Here is a 22,796-nt window from a genome sequence, read left to right on the forward strand (position 1 = left end):
TATAATCTCGTGTTATTTAATCAATAAACCACTCAACCTCAAATCCCGAATGTTAATATTTGATAGATTTTAATTTTAAAGTTCTTTGCTGACCTGATATCGAGTCTGAAACCGACGAGTTAATTAATACAAAAAAATATATCCATAGTAAATCTTGTCAAATCACAGAAATGCATTTGAAACAACTTAATTTAGATTTGATATTTTAGAAGTGTTAGAAAGCAGCAACAGTTATATTTTATTGTAGATTAATCTAAATATCCGTTTCATTATGATTATTAAATATTATGGAAGAACTAAATATAATACTAGACACCTCACAGTCTCCGTGTAAGTGGATCATAGTATCTATGTTGCAACATACATAAGTCTCGTCACAATCCCGATATGACACATTACAAATCTTTCAGTCTTACTAAAATACAAACAGTTGCGCACTTATGTATATGTACCCACATTATAATTCGATTTTTTCAGGATTAGATCTGGAGTAGAAGTAAGCATGAAGTTCTATGTTAGGTTAGACACAATTCGGTAATCAGGTTACTTGAAATTGTTTCATTATTATTTAGCAAAACGTACTCGATAAATGCGGCTTCTGAAATTCCAACAGAAATTTTGATAGAAAGGTCCTTATTGCTCGTGAAGCATAAGGGCAGCCAAAAGAAGCCATAAATATTCTCTATGCTTGCTTCTACAGATCCTTTCTAATGAAAAAAAAACTACTATAACACCTACTAAGTACCGGCTTTGTATCCTGCTTTTTCAAGATACTATTTCTTTCATATAGTGTCATGCATTTTCTTAAATATACTTACTTATTTAATTTAGTCTTCTATTTCAAAATTTTTATATATTTAAGTTAACATTTACCTGACCTTTGCCTGGAAACATTATCCATGTTGTATCCTCTAATTTAGATGTTAATGAATATTAAAATATACACCACATATTTCATTAAAACAACGAAATAATAATTACGTAAGTAAAACAGTAATAAATTATTAGTATCAGTAGAAATCCTAAAATAAGAATGGTCTTCGATCATCCACCTTGATGATAATTCTATGAATAAAATAGGGCCAAATTTGTATCCAATATAATTCACGAGATCAAAATTATACACTTAATTTAAAACAAGGTTGAAATAATTTTACATAAATAATTGAATTAATTCAGACAATAAATTTTCTAAAGGGTTCCAAATAATCAAAGTCTTATCTATATATTTAAGATATTGATAAAAAAACGCTTATTTTACTTAATCTAAGCGTGATACAACTGATATCGTCGTAAAGGGACATGAGACATGAAGCATCATCTCGCGCACACTCCGTTTGTTTCTCGGAGCGAAAACTTTGAATCAACGGTCTTTTTAGTCAGAATCCTAAACGCAGTCGCATATATTACTGTATAAGTTCAGTGTTCGTCATTATATTTCTTTCATCGTACGGTGCTTTCTATGGATTCGTTATGCCAAAAGCCTTTGAGCAGTTTGAGAGCTTCTTTAACTACTGTCAAGTGCCCCTGGTTTGGAAGTTAGATGGGTGATTGGATGCAGCCTTCGCAAAACATGCGTTCACGATAGTGATCAGACCTGATAATGGACACTTGTGTGTCACCGTCTTTACCCCTTTTTGGTAGCCGAGCGGGTCATACTTCCTTTACATGCAACCGTGGGAAGCGTTCAAAAAGGGATAGGTAACTGATGCCAAGTTGAACGATCTTGTTCGCGTAGACGAGCTTGTACCCAGGACGGGGGCCATCGGTGGCAGTAGACTCGTGAAGACTCCCAGTTGAGTGCCAACTCCTTCAGGAGACTCAGGTACTTGATGATCTAGCTCATGATGATGAGTTGTCCAGTGTTGTTGGCGTAGACGAGTCCCTGGCCGGGCTGAGGCGCCCAGCGGAGGCAGTTGAGGCTCGTGAAACCTTGCTCCCAGTTCTGTTCCAACTCCTTGATGGGAGACAGGCCTGTACGGCTCGAGCTCTCTGTAATTAAAGAATTAGGATGATTAAATTTGTCTGTTTTATCCAGTCGTCTTAAAAAAGGAGCGTTATGTTTTTGAGTGCATCGTAAATTGTCCCAGTGGCCCCTACTAATATCAGCTATTTACGGACAGTTTACGGATGAATTGGTAAACCCAAATGATTTCAGGATATTTATAACAAAATATACCTTTACTTCATAGTAAGTTTTTTACTGACTATTTGAGTGTGAAACACTGGGCAAAGCCCCCAGTCAGACCAGCAGCGCGAACACGCTGTTGCGCGTATTGGGCAGCGTGGTGAATCACCGCGTACCCAAAAGAGCGGCGTCTCGACTCTTGACATTGGAACCGTCGACTGCAGGTAGCACTCACCGTGGGGGTCCAGTCGAAACAGTAGCGCGAACACGCTGTTGCGCGCGTTGGGCAGCGTGGTGAAGCGCCGCGAGCCGAGCCCCACGGCCAGGTGCCGCGCCGTGGGGGATAAGGCCACTGAGACCGCGCTCTGCTCTAGTACCGCTGTGTGTAGGCACTGGCCTAGTCGCGACCACTCTAATGAGTATACACCTGCGCAATACAGAGTTATAAGTGGTTGAAAAAATGCGAAGAAAATGCTTCACAAAATATAAAAAACATAAATTATTCCTTATGCGTTTCGATGTGCTTTTAGGCTCGTACTCTGCAGATTGACGGTCAGATGGAATGATTGTTCAGATATAGCTCGGCAGACCAAAGCGAACCGCATATAGACACGTTACACATCAGACTTATTTGCGCCCGAATAATCTTACAGATCTAGAGATTTGACGTGAAATATAGCTTCTACTGCGACAGATATCTACTGTAGTAAGAAAGTATTAGGTGTTCGTTTGCTTAATCCTGAATGTGGGCGTACCATTAACCCTTTGAACGCCATCGCGGACCTTAGGGGTCATCCATTAATTATGTCACACGAATTTCTAGGTTTTTTACCCCTCCCCCCCTCCTTGTCACACTTGGTCACATTTGGCAAACCCCTCCCCCCTGGTGTGACGTCACATTTCTTCAACGAAATCGGCAAATATTTATTTAATATTTTATAATAATATTTTTGACAAAAGAAATATTAGTAATTTTATAACCCAAAACTGATTAAGAAATAAAATTAAACGAATAAAAACGATTATCGTTTCAAAACCTTGTTATTTAAATGATAATTAGCATATAAAATAATTTAAATACATTTTCGGTTACTGATGAAGTTAAAGTGACGTCACAAAGTTTATAACTCCCCCCTCCCCCTTGTCACAACATGTCACATTTTCTTGACCCCCTCCCTCCCCCTAAACGTGTGATGTAATTAATGGATGACCCCTTATCGGAATGCATGAAGGTTTATATTGTGCTGTAGCCAGTTGACCGTCAAAGGGTTCAAGATGGTTCACTGTTAACTTACCCAGCCAATGGTTGGTGTTCCTTAACCGCGGCACCGGCAGTAACGCCACGAGCAGGCGCCCGTCCTTTGATATGTCGATGCTGGCGTCGTTGTGGATCCGACACCTTTGGACCACCACGTTCTTTGTACCTGAACAATAAACTAGGATTTAAAAGTGTCAATGAAGAGTTCGAAAGTCTCAACATGATCAGGTGTAGCCATACGAGGTGTCGCTGAGGTTTAAAGTGTTCAATTAAAACAACTTATTTGCGTTAAGTAAACGTTAGGAAGTATTTGTAAAAAAAAAAAGTTGTTTTTTCTCCTCATGATATTTATATATCCGCCTTTATAGTCCGAGCGGAGAGACGTTTTTTACAAGCTATCGATAGGGTGGTTTGGTGGAGGAAGCAATTCTACCATGTACCTACAGTCTATGTTGGCATCGGCGGCCAACATCGTTCAGCATTCCCGCAGTACTCTAGTTAGTTGTACGTACTGTCGGCGATGTCGGGCGTGTCGCCGGTGGTGAAGTCCCAGGCCTGCACTCGGTGCGCGGGCGCGGGCAGCGCGTCGGACAGGATGCCGGAGTCCAGCAGCCCCGCCATGCCGCTCAGGCGCCGCGCGCCGCCGCCGCCGGGCCCACCCCCGTGCTCCTCGTCCACCGCCATCGCGTTCTAAAACAAAATGAGACAACCGTAAAAGGAAAATAGAACATAAAAATTGATATTTTAGTAAAATTTTGAGACGCTTTTTTGTAAACCACGTACCTAGAGCGCGGCAGAGACAACCTAAAGATACCCAAAATGTTTAGTAGAGTCAGACCAAGAATAGTCTGCAGCGGATTTGATAGCCCACGCAGTGAAAGTGTTATTTAAAACGTCAAATTTCTATGAAATTATGACGTATAAATAACACTTGCACTGCGTGGGCTATCAAATACGCTGCAGACTTTTATTGGTCCGACTCTAGAACTTTTGGCTATGCCTCTCCATGGAAATATGGTGGTCAATGAAACTGACACCACTGGGGAAAATTTAGTTTTGTGAATAAATAATGCCAAGCTAAAAGCGGGGTGTTTTTCAGTAGATTTTCATCAAAAAACAACCGACGTCAAATGCCGTCTTTGGCGTCGTTGTCACGATTTTGCGTTGACGTTAATTCCCGTCTGTGGCGTTCAAAAGGTTAAAAATATTTTCCTGCAATGCCATTATCCAGGGAGGACGTAGTAGTCCACGTTTATATGAAGAAATAATCGATTAATTTTCTCTTGATCTCAAAAAAAAAAAATTACGAGGTCGGGCGGTATTAGTTTAGCAATCATGAAAATACAATACATTAACAACAAATAGTTACCTGTGCCAGTATAATAGGTTGCAGGTACTCTTGAATGCGTGGCAGCCTATGCGGCGGGCTGGGCGCCTCGTTGACGTTGTGGTCGTTGACCTGCATGAGCGCCGCCACGTTGTTCACGTTGAACTGCATGGGCTGCACCTCCACCACGCCGGCCACTTGGCCGGAATCCTCCCCTCTATCCTGCTCGGGTCGTGGCCCCAGAATGTGCGGCCTATACGCCGCGAACGGCCTACCTCGACCGAATTCCGGTCCACTAGGAGACCTATTCCCCGGCTGATTTTCCGTGTTGTTAGATTGCAAAGCGAACATTTCCCGCACCGAAGACGGTGTATACAATCGAATGGTTTGTAAGCGTCTGAAACGATTCCTCGCCGCCGACCGTAATCTAACTGCTTGCATGTGAGCTAGGCGAATTAAATGAACCCTCTGCTCGAACTCGTCTAACGCGCGAGGCGATTCTTGTCTGGAGTTGTCACTTGCGGGAGCGTTCGACGGTCCGGCGACCGGCTCGTCGAGCGCGTTAGGAACATTTCTTGAAGTATTTAGCCCGGAAACATCTTTATTGGGCACGAAGCGCATAGCTGGAATCCTGTGGTGGGATATTGGAGGAACTCTTTTCTTAACTATTGGATGTGCACCTGGATTGGTCCTGTGCAACGCTTTAAGTCTTCTGCTCTCTAAATATAGTTCTCTTCTGTTTCTTGCCGTCGCAGAGTTATTCCTATTTGCAGCTGATATTTGGACCGCGAGCCGATTGCTCCACTTCTGTGCGGTGGAATGAGACGGAGGTGATTCCTCTTGCGTCGAACTGGTTCCCGTTCCCACGCATTGCGAAGTGCGCGGTCTTTCTCTTTCAGTGGCGCGGGCGTCATTATTTATTTTTTGGATAGGAACCGCACCCGGCTCCGGCTCGCCGAGGAGAGTGGGGTTGTTGAGAGACATGACTTCGTCTGGGCCGTCCACATCCACGTTCACGGGACCAGAGTGCTCCGCATTTTGTATGCGGACTACATTAGAAGAATCTACCCGCGCACTCGAAGAACCAGAATTATTGCCGGATCTAGCGGCGTTTCTATTTGTCATCAACATCAGGCAAGTCAAAGCTAAAGCTCTTTTTAGCGTACGTAACATAGTTATAATAAGTTGGCTAAGACCTCGCTCCTCCAAACACATCATCATCATGTTGAACATTACGGAGAGAACTTGCATGGCTCGCATTCGGATTTCGTGTCGGGTGGCGCTGATCTCAATCACGCGTGCGAAATCTCTTCGAGATCTATTGTGGGGGTGCCTGTGTGATAATCGATTTGCGGCCGGATTTCGAGAACGCCGGCGAATCTCGTCTTCGGGCCGCCATCTGTAGCTGGACTGCAACCGTCGTCGCGTGGAAGGCGAGGCGCGGACGCTCGGGGAAGACCTCGTCTGAGGGGAGCGGCGCGGGCGAGGCTCGCGGTTGTCGTTATTAGTTTCTGTCGAAGTGTTAAGATCACTCCCCGTTACGTTGGAACCGCGAGCGGTTCCAGAATTTGCTGAAGCGTCCCGTCTCTCCGGCTGACTCCTACCGCTTTCGTCATTACGTGCGTTATGCCTCGCGGGTCTCGCGCTATGCAATTCGGATAAAAACATACATCTCTCTAACAGAGATCTAGTATAATAGCTAGGTAAGTCTTGTCGCCCCGTTTCCCTATGCAGCGTCAATATTCGTCTGCGCAAATTCTCCCACATAGCGCGAAGCTCGCGCATGGTAGTCCTGTTGCCGCGCAACCACATGTTGGTCAGCAGCAGAGCGTGTTTTTGTAAGGCGTGGACCCCCGACCTGACCCTTCTGTAGGCCTCGTCAGGGGGAACGACACTTCCTCTCGTCCAGAAATTATCTCTACTAGTAGACGGTCGGTTGGCATTTAAATCGGCAGTGCTGGTCGAAGGTCTACTCTCCGGTTGCGCGCCTAGTTCCTGTTCTCTATCGCCGGGGGGTTCGGGGGGAGCGGGTTCACTGTCTGCGGTGCTCGCGGCGGCCGCCGCGCTCGACTGCGTCCGTCGGAGTAGGCTCGACGCAACCTGGAGAGGCGTGCGCCGCGCCCTGAAGATATTAATATCTAGGGACTCATCGCTGTCCGAGTCGGAGCTGGAGGAGAGGACTAGGTCTCGGCGGAGACTGGAGCTGAAGAGGCGCACTCGGGGCCGCACGCGCGGACGCGGGCCGCCCTCGCTGTCGTCGGAGCGCGCGCCCGACGCGCTCCTGCGCCGCGCCCCGCCGCGCTCCACGCTGGCCAGCGTCGACAGCGACATATTAGTTATCAAATTTAATAATCTCGTTCCCGAATCTCTCAATATGTCACGTATTAAATCTAAACTTTCGTTGATCGCTTGCGCGTCCACGGGCGTGCTGGTGGGGCTCATTTGGGTCGAAGAGTTGGTCATGGTGGGTCTTTGAGCGGTCGGTTCGGATGTGGAGGTGGAGGGGGGTGTGTCGGGGCGGAGAGTGGTGAACCTCGGCCAGGAGGGGGTGGACGACGCGTCAGAGGAGGTGGAGGCGCTTTCGCTTTGCAGCGCGCTGGCCATGTGCGCCAGATGCTGCCGCCGGCGCTGCGCCGCTATATTCGCGAACGACGTCGCCGTGAACAAACTCGTGCGAGAAGAGTTAGCGTTCGAGGATGAAAGTTCCGAAAAATTTACTCGGCTAGACCGGGCGAGGCCGCCTGTTGAGGAAAAGGGATTTGGCAGTAAACGTGTGCGTTCGTTTTGATCTATCGTTCTGAAAGATCTTCCGATACCGGTTCCGGTCAGGGGTTGGAATGCTGATGACCGCGATCCGAAAATGGAATGTTCCTGTTGCGGTGACTCTGGATTGTTTTGACCTCTGGAATTTGAAATAAAAATTGTATAAATACACATAAGTATACGGCACAAAACATACTAGGCTCGCTTAAGGGTCAGTTGATTGATATGGGTGTGTGAGTTACCTCGGGTTTCCATCAATAGATAAAACGTCGAGATTCAAGAGGCGACTACTGCTGCCCTCCCCGTCGCTTCTCTCGGCCCCGTCTTGCGGCCGCGACGTACCAGGGGAAGATTGTGCTGAGGTAAGAAACAATGTTTTGCATGGACTTTTATTTGTAAAACAAACTACGTTGATCAACATTATTATGTTCGCAATATTTTCTTGACTTGAAAGACAAAGTTTGACTGTTTTAACTGATTTAAAAAGGCGATTAAATAATACAGCAGGTAAAATCACAGATCACTAAACTAACAGAACTATAGACTCAAACTAGTGACTTCCCCGCTTCCCTGAATAGCGTACAGATGTAGAGCATAATTATTTTCCATCGTTTTTTCACGGAATCGTACGAACGTGTCTCGATACAAAAAGTACTCAGGTTGACTGAAGTAGCATGAAAATACGATCGTTTCCGAGAAAATACGATGGAAAACCATTATGCACTACATCTGTAGAAGACACGCCAGCTTACATTTGGGGTTACTATAACTAAATAGTAGTTACTAATCATTTATTGACTTCGCATCTCTAAAGCTCTGGAGTCAATAAAACGAACTTGACGTTTTAAATTTCGAATTTATTTTTGATTGTCCTGGGATTCAAGTTCAAGGCTTCAGTTGTCCGGGATTATGACGTATCAAAAATGTAAGTTTACCATCATCATTGGCGGTGGAAGTGGAGGGGCGCGCATGGCGCAAACACGGCGACGGCGTCAGGTCCGTCTCCATGGGGTCCGTGCCCCGGTCCGTCTAACGGTCAAATTTTATTTGTCAGTGTTTTTGGATCACATTTCAACTGTAGGTACATAATATAGTGTTTTATCACATGATATATTATACAGTCATCTAAGACGCACTTTCTGAGATCTAGCATTAGCTACCTACCAATAACTATTAAATAAAAAAATTAATAAAACCATACGCTAATTACTGTATTATTTTTCTGTTTCTGTAGTATTTGTTCAATAAAATACAAAATTTAAAAAAGCAATGAAACAAAAGAAATGCTACTTTATTTGGTTCATGAAAAGTTCAAATTAGATTGCATGAATATATACATTGTAATGTACATTTAGACTCAGGAGGATACCTAGGCAAAATATAGAAATACATAGGTGGCCGACATTTTTAATTTATTAAAAAAATGATAACCGCATATGGATTTGAATAAATAACTCAGTCGAATACTGTAGAATCCGTCGCAAAACAGAAAAATTAACCATGTCCATAATAGGCAAATATGAAAGTAATTCTATCAAAACAGTCAACTCAAAACTCACCGTATTCGGCGGCGGCGGCGTATTGGTCAATCTATGGCGCACCATAAACAACCTCTGGTAGTTTCTCACCAAGCTGTCATACCGTTGCACCAAGTTCTGATACGAGTTAACGATCATATCCTGCGCGGTTCCAGGGTTCTCCTGGTTGCGACTGGGGCCATCGCTAGGGTCGTCCCGGCGGTTCAGCATGATGGTTGGGGGGCCGTGCTGGAGTAATGTTGTTGTGACGTTGCTAGAAGGCCCTGTTGTCCATAGTGATATTCCGGTTATCAGCTTGTAGCCAAGGGCGTCGAATGCTACATACCTGGAAGGATAGGTTTAGTTTAATTAATTTAAATCACTAATAGTTCTACCTTCCCTATATTTTAACATTATATTATGCAGGAAGAAATAATATACAAGTGTACATAAAGACAGCATGTCTAACGCCAAACAAATTTATCAGTCAGAAAGCCTATGCTCATCAACTCATCATTGTCATCAGTGGCATTTAATTTAGCTGTCAAAACGTCTTTCTGCCTTACCATCTATATAACAATAATATATGTACTTATGCTGACCGACTTTATGTATTATTATTTAAACAAATTAGTTCCGCCGAGTTTCTTGCGCCAGTATCTTTGCGGGGCTGTGGGTTAGCACCGGTGGTAGTTACTGACATTCATAAGTGCATTATAATATGCCTACAAATGGAAGAATAAAGACTTTTTCTTTCACTTACCTAACTTTTTAATTATCATCATCATCTAGCCGTTTTCGGCTACAGCGACTGCTTTGCTACAGCTGAGAGCGTTGCAGGTGCTCTCGCGGGTGGAAGGCGATGGAAGCTATCACCGTCTCGTTTCGACACTTACCTAACTTTCTCATTAACATTGTTAGTGGACACCCTAGTGAAGGGCGCGGGTTGACTCCAATCCCAGAAGTAGAGTTCGTTGTAAGTGGCGATCACGAGCAGCTGCTCTCGCGGGTGGAAGGCGATGGAAGCTATCACCGTCTCGTTTCGCACGTTCCATACTTCACTGCCACCCTGGAGAACAAGAGCATTTTAAATCACGGCGCGTCATCGTGAACTTAGAGAGAGAGAGATCTTTATTTGCATACCAGTATGTTACATAGGTTGGAATGCACGAAGGGTGATATTGGGCAGTAGCGGCGCGTGTTACATATTGGCGGCGGCAAAAGGTTAATAAAGGTTCTTACATTCAAACTGCACGTTCCGTCAAAGCCACTTCGTTAATGCGCGGCATATGAATTTGAATGACGTTGAATGCCTAATTTGACTGTAAGGTCCTCGGTGTTCAGTTTTTTTTAAAAAGCCTTGCGTATATTGGTAATGAAGTATACTTTGTGCGCTATATAGAGAAAACATACAAAACTATGCTAATGGGCATCATGTTTATGTTTATTTATTTTCCACATTTTGTCTGGCACAGTAAACAATAAATTAAATTCTTCTCCTTATTATGAAGTCAACATTACAATTAACTCAGCGTGTGGGATAAAAAACATACTTATAATTTATAGTTAGTTCTAATATTAGTTCAGGAAAATATACATATTATATTATAATATTACATTGTAATCAATGTTTTTGTAATAATAATAAGTTCTTTAGACCCAGCAAAATTTCAACACCGTAGCCAGAAGCCCAGGACTCTTCTCCACTTTATTTACAATAGCCCCTATGCTTGCTGAGACCGATTCACGGGATGATAAGAGTTTTTAACCAAAAAAAGAAATAAGTCGATAATAACTAAATTGCAATCATTTATTTTCATTTAGAGGTACCTTCTAATTCCAGATAAGTAGATTTAATAAAAAGCATGAAAGATAAACACTAAATAATTGAAAACTTACACTGGATATGTCCCAAACCCTGACTTGTCCACCCAGACAGCCCGAGCCAATAAGCTGGGGATGGGATGGATGGAAAGCAATGCACCATGGCGTACGAGGATGCCCCTTCAGTATCCTCACATGTTTGCCACTCGCCAGCTCCGACACATACACATTATGATTGCCATGAGTTGATGCTACTTTTGTGCTGGAAAAAGAACAATATGTCAAGTCAAAATATTCTGCAATCAATTAGGCCTAGCGTAAAGCACTCTTGAATCGTAAATGTAACTTACAACATAATAGAATACCTAGTTAAATATTTTTACAAACAAAAGAAAATAATTATAAGTGAAACTTACAAAGAAGAAAGTGCCAAGAAATGGCTTCATCTTAGATCTTAGCATATTGCTGGTGACTTCCAGCATGGATCTTCTGATGAGACCATCAAGTGAAGAAAATCACAACCATAATGCGGAAAATAAACACTTTTTGATACAAAAGTGTGAGTTGTCATGCCACTCATGCCCACAGTGCCAAGAATTATTATTATCATAGTAATGAGTGATGTGCGCTATCAATGTAAATTTAGCTTTCAAGGTTTATATATTAGCTTCATTGCAAGACCTTAGTTTGAGATTGACGTTTTAGAATAAGCACTGGGTCAATTGCACATCTTACACACAAAAGAACCCAAGATAAAAATATGAGATTGCAAACAATGTACAAATGATGGTATTTCTAATGTGCAATCTCTTTTAAACAATTGACCTGTGACTTAGTAAACATGTAGTAAGATATTAAGCTACACATATTTAAATGTCAGTTACATATCAATTACCTATGTATGTATTTATGAAGATATGTAATATTATGAAGCACTTAAAACAGGACAGGAATAAACAACTTGAACTTGCATTATTAACAAAAGTAACATCCTTACCCATCAGGACTGAAAACCATCAGAAATGTGGACCTGGGGTACCCGGGCAAATCACAGGACTGTAAACAAACATTTTTACTATATGGGGAGGGATAAAAGATACTTTTCGTAAGAGAATTGAATTATAACATTGAGTTCTTTTATTTTGTATTGTTTTTGGTTTTATAAATTGTGAACATACTCTTATAGTAAGTGGCTTCTGCACTAAGATATCCTCGGCAATATTTTCGAGTACAGTTTTGTTGGCCGGACTGTGTGGAGGATCCAGGCCATTCTCCCGCCACTGCCAACTACGGACAGCATTGCCAATTTGGGGAGTATCATCAATGGGCTCATTCTTGATTCCAAGCCATTCATTGTCTATTGGGTCCATATTTCTGTAAAAAAAATTACTTTAATCCAAGCAACTTGAATGTTCCTTTTTATGTTTGCTAGAGTATGATGATTTATAATAATTTGTACAGTCAGAGTACTGTTCTGCGGTCCCTGTTAATTAATACTTATTTGTTTCCAACTGAAGTGAGCTGGACTTACTCCAATAATTATACATACTTCTCCACTCATAACAATAAAAAACGATTTTATTTACCTGCTTTATTATTATTTTATGAAATTGAGAGGTGAATAGGCTATCTGTAAAAGAAAATAACATATAATGACAAGTTTATGTACATAGGCTAAAGGACTATACTAGTAAAACAAATATATCAATAAAAATATATGCAACAGCAAAAAATTTTTCAAGGTATTTGTGAAATAAAAGCCTCATCTATTTAGTAATAACATGAGTTATTACAGTATTTCCTTGCATTAGATGTTTGGCACGGTTACGTGAATGTTTATCTTAATTGCCTAGAGCTCCCATTAAATACTTCTAACAACTGGGTGGGCCATATTGGAATTCTTATGTCAACAGGTTATTTCTTATCACAAAAACATGGAATAACAAGCATCGTCTTCCAAAGATTACACATGATTAGAACGAGCATCGATCTGGTAATAGCGGCTGCATTTCTCGTTATACAACCTACTCATACTACGGAAAAATATAAAAGATACAATCGTTCTTACTTGAATCATGATGTGGGATTACAACGTTGCGATAAAATCAAACATTTATGTCTTGTTGAAATCAGTTGTTTTTCATTGGTTATCAGAAAGTTTACATAAATAACCACAAATTCTACGACTTAAAAATCCATAACAGAAACAATCCAAATGCACACAGCTGCGAACTGTCAAAATCCAGAGTTAGAGAACCTTTGTTGGTCATTGGTAAGTAACGAAACGTAGATGCGATGAAAAAATCAAACCATACATTTATTTTATTCTAAAACTAAAATATATATTAATTTACCGTATTTTTGTAGAGAATTTAAGCATTGGTGGCCAAACTATATTTTATCGTATGCGATTTGTTGTGCGGAGGTGAGTGGAGCCCTTATAAGTTTAGCAATGGCAACATTCATTGCATTTGACAGATGAAAAACAATTCACAAATCACTCACAAATCGCCAAATCGGTTTATATGTTCAAAATTTTAATCCTAACCCTATTAATCGTTTTGTTACATTACTTAGTCTAGCGCAGTGGAATAGTATATGTGTTAATTTGTTATACATAAAAATAAACTATGTGCTGCAGCTGGGCTAGGATAACTACATCGGATTTTTTGGTGTCCCCGTGCATCGTCTCTATTTGGAACTAATCAAGGATTATGATGAAAAAGAAGGTTAGTGGACTGTATTTTTATTTAGGTACCTGTACTGTTTTGACCCTACCATTAATTTTGTAAGTAGTTTATTAAAAACTAACCTGAAGTTAATCTTACCTATTTCTTTAAGTAGTAATTGCCTACACATATTCATTTACCTCGGACGTGTTGTCGGCCCATGATTGCCTCAAGAAGCGCAGGAGCTTTGCGTACCTAGTTTTTTAAATTTTTTATGAGAATTCTTGAAGCACGGCACTGTAATTTTGAGTTAGTTGACACTCATTTCCTCCTGAAATCTCCATCATCGATTTAGATGATTTTTAGTAGGTACTGTACCTACACCTACTTATTTACGTACCTATATATCTTTTCTTTTTATAGAACAATTAACCATTCACCTTAATTTTCATAATCAGGGCTATAACCGCGAAAATCGATGTTCGTACATTTCGAGCAACTATCTCTGTCACTCTAATTACACCTTTCTTAGAGTAAAAGAGAAAGATGCCCGAAATTTGCGAACTTCGATGTTCGCGGTAGGCCCGCACTTATGCGTTGACGGAACAAAGACAGAGGGCCTACCGCCACAGAATAACTAATAGTACTACCGTACAGAAAATTCACTCCTTCACAAAAGTCAGATTTAGGTATAAAATTATACCTATACTCGCCGCCTGCAACAAAATTGAAACTTATAACCGCGCACGAACGGTGAATCTTCTTTGCGCGAGCGCCACGTGACACGACTATCGTGCGGTCGAGCGGCAGCCCACTGCCATACACCTGCCGGCCCGGGCGGCGCGCCGGCCAAATGTACCTAAACTGCGTAGTGACACCCCCCTGCTACCGCCAACATCGAAAGGTTCCGTCACACAGGCGCGATTTCCGGGCGGGGCGTGAGCGTTTTATATGTATACCGCTCACGCTCCGCCCGGAAAACGCGCCTGTGTGACGAAACCTGAAATATTACAAATTGTTATCTGCCTCTCTATCCCTCTTGCGTATTCAAACGAGAGAGAGGGAGATAATGTTTTTCGATATTTCGATATTCGGTAGGCCGTCTGGTTTGTTAAATGCAAGGGCCCAACGTTTTCTGTTCTCTTTCACGGCGCAGCAACTAGTATCATTTCTCTCTCCTCGCTCTTTTAAAAATGCCGTTTGTCAAAAAAGGACAACCACCCATACAACCATTTCCAGTCGCCGTTACGACGCGGTGTTGACACATCTTGTGTCGACACCGTCTGTTTCGGTCACAATTCCAGTCGCAGAGTCGTCGCCGTGTCGACACAGTTACCAGAAATGGGGAAGGGTCGACACATGACACAAAGTGACATAAAGTGTGGTCGCCGTGTGCACACATTGTTTCGGGTTTGCGACTACTTTATGCCAAAATCATTCGTTCATTCGTTCATTTCGTTCCTGTCAAATGGAAACTGTCAGATGGAAAAATACTTAAATAAAAATAAGTGACATTAATACGCCATCTCTAAAACGGATTACAAGACGTAATTATATATTGTTTGCATTTATATTACAATAGGACTTAAATTATTATGGGGAATTAAACTGCTCGAGTGATTTGATAAACTAAGTGTAATATAATCAACGCGCCACCACATTGTTTTAGTTTAGCCGGAAATGAAATTGTTTACTTCTCAGTGCCTGTGTTCATAACTATATTATTTGAAGCATTTTTAGTACTTCGATGCGTATACTATACTTAAATAACAGAAATAACGCTTTACATACTACGAAACTTGTTAATTATGATGTATAAATATGGTTTAAGGCTGAGAAATATTGCAGTCACAAAGTAGTTGCAATGTTTCGACTTTGTGTCGACTCTGTGTTGACACATGACACGCGCTGTCAAAAGTAATAACAAAGTTACTGGTATGTTACTGGATTTGCAAAATGGCTCCTTGTGTTGATTTGTTTCCAGATATTCTCAAAGTGTAAAAATGCCGTGGTCAGAGATGGGCATTAATCGATTAACTGTTTATTCGACTAATTAATGGAATAAAAAAAGTTAATTCTCAAATTTTAATCGCGATTAGTTTAGTCGACCTAACATAGATTGAAATTGAATTAATCTGAATATTAATCGAATAAATTATCGATTAAATCTCGATTGAAAGTTGACAGGGGGCCATTTTTGTACGTAAAAATAATAGAAATGTCTTGCATGCAGATGGTAGCAAAACACTTTGTCATAAAAGTCGAGATGGGTGTCGATATATAGGTTTTAGGGAGTGCCGATTTCGAAAATAATGACCATTTTGGAATCCGAAATGGCGGCCATGCACTGTGTCATAAAAGTCGTCATGGATGTCGTTTTATAGGTTTTAGGGGGCCCCGATTTAGAAAATGATGACCATTTTGAAATCCAAAATGGCGGCCATGCACTATGTCATAAAAGTCGTCATGGGTGTCGTTTTATAGGTTTTGGGGGGCGCAGATTTAGAAAATGATAACCATTTTGGATTCCAAAATGGCGGCCATGCACTATGTCATAAAAGTCGTCATGGGTGTCGTTTTATAGGTTTTAGGGGGCGCAGATTTCGAAAATGATGACCATTTTGGATTCCAAGATGGCGGCCATGCACTATGTCAAAAAAGTCGTCATGGATGTCGTTTTATAGGTTTTAGGGGGCGCAGATTTCGAAAATGATAACATTTTCAATTTCAAAATGGCGACAATGCACTATGTCATAAATAAAAGCGAGCTACATCCCTTGTGCGCAGAGTGAGGGCCAGCTCCAACAGCATTCTGAGAATGTTGGCAGGCAGAATCGATTGCCTGTACTTGAATAACTGCTGCTTGATACACGCACGCAGAAATAAATAAATAAATAAATATAGTTATTTTAAGGATAGTTATGTAGTTCTAACACTAGGATAACACTATTTATATTACTAACACAAATGATCCTCGATGGTCGTAAATAAAGAATTTATTATTATTATTATTATTATAAAAGTCGTCATGGATATCGTTTTATAGGTTTTAGGGGGCGCAGATTTCGAAAATGATGACTATTTTGGATTCCACTTTTATGACAAAATACGTAGCCGCCATCTTGGATTATAAAATGATCATCGTTATCGAATTCTGCACTCCCTAAAACCTATAAATCGACATCCGTGACGACGCAAGTTATCTTTATTTTCAGATCTAACAAATTGCTACAGAATACAAAGGACAAAAAAGAAGCGAGGAGGTAATGAAACAAGCAAAAATACAGATGATTCCTCGACGCAATTGGGTGATTCTTAAATTGTGTCCAGATTTTTTTTGTCATAAAAGTTTTAGATTTTTTTTGTGTTTTGTATCTGTATTTTTTATGTAATTCGACATTAAGAGACCATATACATCTCTTAGTAATTGTAATAAGTTAGATTGAATTGTTAGTTTTATTTTATAAAATTTTTGATGTTATTATTTTTGCTTGTATGTAAATTCAATGATGACGTGTAAAAGTGCCCTTGTGGCCTATTTGCTGAATAAATGTTGATGTTTGATGTTTTATTTTTCACATATTACTCTCACAAGTTCCGTGACATTTCGACCTTGTAATTTTTTAAGTAAATGTTTTTGTTTATCTATGAGGATCTCACTAGAATAGTATAATCAAGGTATGTTTATATTTGATGAATGAAATAGTAACGCAAAAAAAAATATATTTGTGTCTTATATTCCTGCCGAAGACTTTTATTTTACCTTTTCCTTCTACACAAGTTTGGCCAAGTAATAAGAATTTAGGGCTCTCAATTTTATTTTGACTTCTACAACAGTAAAGCTACGAGGCCATGTTTGGCATCGTTTTCGTATAAATTTGATTGACACCATTCCGAAGTAAAACATATAAACTTATTAAAATACTTTCTTTTAAACTCCTCTTCACGCTTAAACTGCTGAACAGTTTTAATTTAAATTTGGTACACATATATTTTGAGTCCCGAGACAGGATATAATAAGTTATCTCAAAAATCATCCTTTAAAGGTGTGAAATGAGGTGTAGGGGGGAATTCAGAATTGACTTCTTGAAGTTAATACTGTTTAAGTTTAGGTTTGAAGTCATGTTTTTTCATCATTTTTAACTAAATCAAAGATGTAGACCATCCCAAATTTCATATAAATTGGTTCAGCGGTTATTGATTTCCCGTACAAATTTCCACGCCACTTTTCACACCTTCAAAAGATGATTTTGGTTATAAGATCTATCCTATGTCCTGTTCCGGGACGCAAACTATTTCTATACCAAATTTCAACGAAATCGGTTCAGCGGTTAAGCGTCAAGAAGAGTTTCAAAAAAACCGGCCAAGTGCGAGTCGGACTCGCGTATTAAGGGTTCCGTACATTAAGTCCGACTCGCGCTTGACTGCACATTTCTAATAGGTTTTCCTGTCATCTATAGGTAAAGGACTATTTTGTGTATTCAGACGGACATACATACAGACGCACGAGTGATCCTATAATGGTTCCGTTTTTTCCTTTTGAGGTACGGAACCCTAAAAAGATTTATTTTTATTTTGTGAAATGGTGTCAATGTGATATCTTAAATGGATTCAGCACCCCAGATTTATACGAAAACGATACCAAACACGGCCTAGCACCTTCACTGATATAGATATATCAAGATAAAATTGAGAGCCCTAAATAAACTTTCAAGAGCGGATATCTCAAAAACTATTCAACATATCGAAAAAATTGACTGAATAAACTTGTAACAAATTAAATTAACTTTCATTTTGTATAAGTGGCCATGTCGCTGAGATGCATAGTTTCCGAGATATAATCGAAAAACGGGAAAATGGGACCTTCAAAGCCCCCTCTCTCCCCCCCGCTCAAGGGCTACGACCGGGGACTTTTGATATGTTCACCTCCTAACTTGTCAAACCGAGTTACGGAGTCAAAAATTGTGTTCCGAGCATTTCCCTCTACAACTTTTGGAGCATTCGTTGCCTGACCTAAGTAGCTTATTGAATTTCTTTAAAAACTTTTCTGTAAAAGGTTGACGGGTGTTGGGTGTTTATATGGTTTCGGTCGATTATTATCATTTGCATTGCCCATGATGACTTACTAGAATTACGAGCACACGAGACACTAATAGTAGTTTGACAAACCTTGGTTTTCAAGAGGTATTTTATATTGACATTTGCTGTCACAAATTTGCTGTCAGATTTAGTCGCAAACCGCACGCAAAGTGCACACAAATGTGTCGACACCTTGTTACGGAAAAGTGTAGACACGGCGACGACACTTTGTTTCGAAACAATTCTAGACACATTGTGTGGACTCTGTTACGACACATCTGACATTTAGTTACCACTTTGTGATTCTGCGACTGGAATGGTTATATGGGCATACTGTTGACAAGATGGACTTCAAATCAAGTGTTGCCTTTTTTAGGGTTCCGTACCCAAAGGGTAAAACGGGACCCTATTACTAAGACTTCGCTGTCCGTCCGTCCGTCCGTCCGTCCGTCCGTCCGTCCGTCCGTCCGTCCGTCTGTCACCAGGCTGTATCTCACGAACCGTGATAGCTAGACAGTTGAAATTTTCACAGATGATGTATTTCTGTTGCCGCTATAACAACAAATACTAAAAACAGAATAAAATAAAGATTTAAATGGGGCTCCCATACAACAAACGTGATTTTTGACCAAAGTTAAGCAACGTCGGGAGTGGTCAGTACTTGGATGGGTGACCGTTTTTTTTTTGCTTTTTTTTCGTTTTTTTTTTGCATTATGGTACGGAACCCTTCGTGCGCGAGTCCGACTCGCACTTGCCCGGTTTTTTTGATGCGCCCAGGCTGTGTATGTTCGCGTAAAAGCGTATATGTGTGCTCTTTTAGGGATGTGAAAAGTCGATTTTAATCATGTTATATATCGATAAACGCTACACAGCGGAACGAAATAGCGATTAATTGAAGCTTCAATATCTTCGTTAAACATGAACATAATTGAAATGCTAATGGATAATGAATATATTATAATATAATAATATAATTCAATTATTACGGAACACCTATTTTAGGAGGTATTTATGTATTTTAATTAAATATCTGAACTTTTCCTTGGTTCCCTGCTGGGGCGTGACTATAAAATTGTGATCTGATAACCACAATAAAGAATAAAAGCGTTTTTGTTCATTTTAGGTACCGTTAAACCTTTGAAGTAAAATTAAAATTGCAAGAAATGTCGATAGTTTATCGATATGACTTTATCGACATGGCTACAGCAAGGTGGGCCTCATTGTTAATCGTACACTAAACAAAATTGGCAACATTGACAGCTCGCTGAGACACCGTCTCTATATATTATAAGTCTATGGTTAAATGTACGTAATGTAATACTGTACTTTATAAATGATTCTTCTGTATCATTGATATTTATTTGAGCTGATGATCCGTATTTTAAAGGTAGGGACAAACTGAACACTACTATCTACTTAGGTAATAGATAATACCCAACTTGAAAATCATCTATCATGGAGTCGTCTGGAAAGTTAAAGGATCGGTTAACTGGGTTTAAATTTAAATGCATATGGCCGATGTGGCGAGTGTAAAGGCAAACGGTATAGAGAGACCCATTTGGGAATAAAGTTTTTAATCGAATTTTTACTCGTACTAATGGTACTTGTTAAAATTGTTTTTCTAGCTCTACTTTTAATAAAACTGCATAAAAATGCAGTGCTTGTGCTCGTTTAAAGACAACCTTTTTGTAATTCACGACTTAGTATTTTATCCTGTCCCTTATGTAAGATTTTTTAACGTTTTGTCTACCTAATACATACATATTATAAACTCTCTATAATGCGTTCAAAAACCGTAAATTACGACCGGGATAACCATAAACGCATGTGCACACCGGATGCGTGTGCGTAGACGTGTACGTGCTAGTTGTAGTATACAGATCCTTATGAGAGATGGCACAGCGCTTGCGTGACGTGTGCGGCTCCAATATTTTAGCGCACTAGCACGTGCACGTCACGCACACGCAGCCGGTGTGCTCTGGCCTTAAACTGTTTTGTTAGAATTACAGATTCCTTATCCATTTAAATGTTATTATTGCATAATTTTAACATCCAATTCGATTTTATAATTAGGTACATTCAAATTCCGATCACCACAATGACAATGAATACCAAAGCAATTTGATGTCAAATCAAATTGCTTTGTTCTTCACCGCTGAACAGCTGCCAGGCGCCCGAATTAATTAATACGAGTAATGATAGTATGGTTGGGCTAACTAGACGGATTTCGTTGCTCTATAAATAGCAAACCTATTTCCGTAGCTGGCTTAGGTCACGTTTCTCTGGTCGGCAGCTCGGCAGTGAACTCAACTCGCCCTGAGCTCGTTATTTCAATTGGAATGCTCGGCCAGATCCAGGTCTCGCCGTCTGGCGCTAACGAACCAAATGCTAAACGATAAACCTTATTTCACGAGGTACCAGATACTTCTGTTTTTCGTTCGTACAGCAGCGGTCGGCAAACCTTTTAGCAGCCAAGGGCCACATAGTAGTTAACGAAGTTGACGCGGGCCGTCCGGCCGGCATTTGTTAATATTTATGACTTTATCAGACATTGTCGTTTGTCAATATTACATATAAAATAGCCAGGGAGGTTCGCGGGCCGCCTGTTGCCGACCGCTGGTTTACAATGATTAAACATTTCAGGAGACTTTGCTTAAAGAATGAACTGAATGATGAATTAACTGCACCGGAACACAGTTCTGGTACTTGTTTCTCCATACCTAGCTTGAGATATTGTTACTTGTGACATGACTTAACTAATCGAACTCTGAAAACGTTGCAAGTAGTCAAACTCCGCATTTGTAATTCAAGGCAAAGCATAAAGCTATAAAACGGTTGCAACACGCAAGCTACCGGGCCACTTTCACTTCAGGCTGAAGATTTCAGATTTACGGTTCTGTCGTAAAATAAATCTCAAACACGAGCCCCGCCATCGCCTGCTTCCGCCCCGCTCGTAATACCCTGAAACACAGACCACTCACACGCTCGATGGTGCAAATAAAGTGTTTCACGTTGCCTACGGATGGCGCTGTCATACCTACCACCCGCCCTCGACGACCGGCACTGGCATTCAAACATAGGAATAATGATTAACAAAGAAAAGGTGAGCTAAAGTTTGTAGTATCACGGAGTAGTACTTTAATAACAAGATACTATTGGCCTGATGACAGTAACAAAGAATCATGGAAATAATGGTTTCAAAGAAACATATACGTAAATACGATTCTAAAAAATGGCCCAATCTCAGTATAAACATTAGGATTATTAATATATTCAATAAAATAAAACTGCAAAATTCTCTAATCGGCCATTTTGACTGAAACGCGAATCAGAAGCGAGCTAAGAATTGACGTCATCAATGTATGACATATTTCTTAGAGCAACATAGACAACCTCATTGACTGTAATCCATTACGTCCTCACCAAAGAGTTTGGAAGTTCAAAAAAAATATTATTTCGCCACTAAACATTTATTACGTCCAAAAAATATTATTACACGATATAAAGTAATTATTTATTTGTTATTATATAAATAAAACGCTAAATAATACGATATTTCACAAAAAAACTTTTTTAATTTTTTGGCTGAATATCATTGCCATGTTGGCTGTCGTAACTAGAAAAAATTAAAAATTAAAAAGTAAACCCGGCGCTCGGTGATTTTAACTCAAAATTTACATGTATCTAAATAATTCATTATAATTGCAACCGTGTGAGTTTTTGTATAAAATGACTTATTGTGAACAATTTTTGTAATGTATTTATCACCCCTAATCGTAATATATGGTGCTGAATTAACAATATCATTCGGATTCAAGGGAAATTCGTAACTGTAAGTATGTAAACAATGTCTACCACCATAATTTATGACGTCACAAATGGCGTGTGAGGCGTTTTTGCGCGAGGTTTAAACTAGCTATAATAAAATGCAATTATTTATGTTAAATCTTATGAGTATAGCTGAAATATTGTATTTTTCGGAACCAATACAAGTGTACCGATAATATTAAAAGGGATTTCAAAATTTGTCATCAGGCCAATTGTATGGCATCTATAGGTATGAGTTTTCGTATGTACCTATAATGAGTATCATGGTCTTTAGTGCAGAATCTATGGGAAGTAGTCTATACGTGTATGCCCCGAATATAGTCGCAAGCATTTGCAAAGGCAACAAACAACATTATGCGATACAAACTTTGCGTTTTATTTTCTTTATGGGCTAGAATATTCG

At 40.1% G+C, this 22,796-nt stretch overlaps 2 protein-coding genes across 2 annotated transcripts in view; one reads left to right on the forward strand and one right to left on the reverse strand.

The window, feature by feature from the left end:
- Positions 1-1,082: 1,082 nt before the first annotated feature.
- LOC134790605 (uncharacterized) lies at positions 1,083-13,064 on the reverse strand. Its single transcript, XM_063761460.1, has 14 exons — positions 12,886-13,064; positions 12,404-12,447; positions 11,996-12,191; positions 11,815-11,873; positions 10,893-11,079; positions 9,890-10,062; positions 9,036-9,339; positions 8,412-8,505; positions 7,719-7,833; positions 4,756-7,615; positions 3,899-4,076; positions 3,424-3,552; positions 2,364-2,555; positions 1,083-1,992 (listed from the first exon to the last, which is right to left on the reverse strand). The coding sequence occupies exons 3-14, from the start codon at positions 12,185-12,187 to the stop codon at positions 1,838-1,840; spliced, it is 4,638 nt and encodes a 1,545-aa protein (XP_063617530.1). The 5' UTR covers positions 12,188-12,191; positions 12,404-12,447; positions 12,886-13,064; the 3' UTR covers positions 1,083-1,837.
- Positions 13,065-14,269: 1,205 nt separating this feature from the next.
- Positions 14,270-22,796, forward strand: part of LOC134790652 (uncharacterized) — a 268,621-nt gene continuing 260,094 nt past the window's right edge. The window contains exon 1 of the mRNA XM_063761523.1: positions 14,270-14,279. The gene's annotated coding sequence lies outside the window, so the exon portion shown is untranslated. The remainder of the gene's footprint in view (positions 14,280-22,796) is intronic.

The sequence above is a fragment of the Cydia splendana genome, chromosome 5 (genome assembly GCF_910591565.1).
Source record: "Cydia splendana chromosome 5, ilCydSple1.2, whole genome shotgun sequence".
Classification (NCBI taxonomy): domain Eukaryota; kingdom Metazoa; phylum Arthropoda; class Insecta; order Lepidoptera; family Tortricidae; genus Cydia; species Cydia splendana.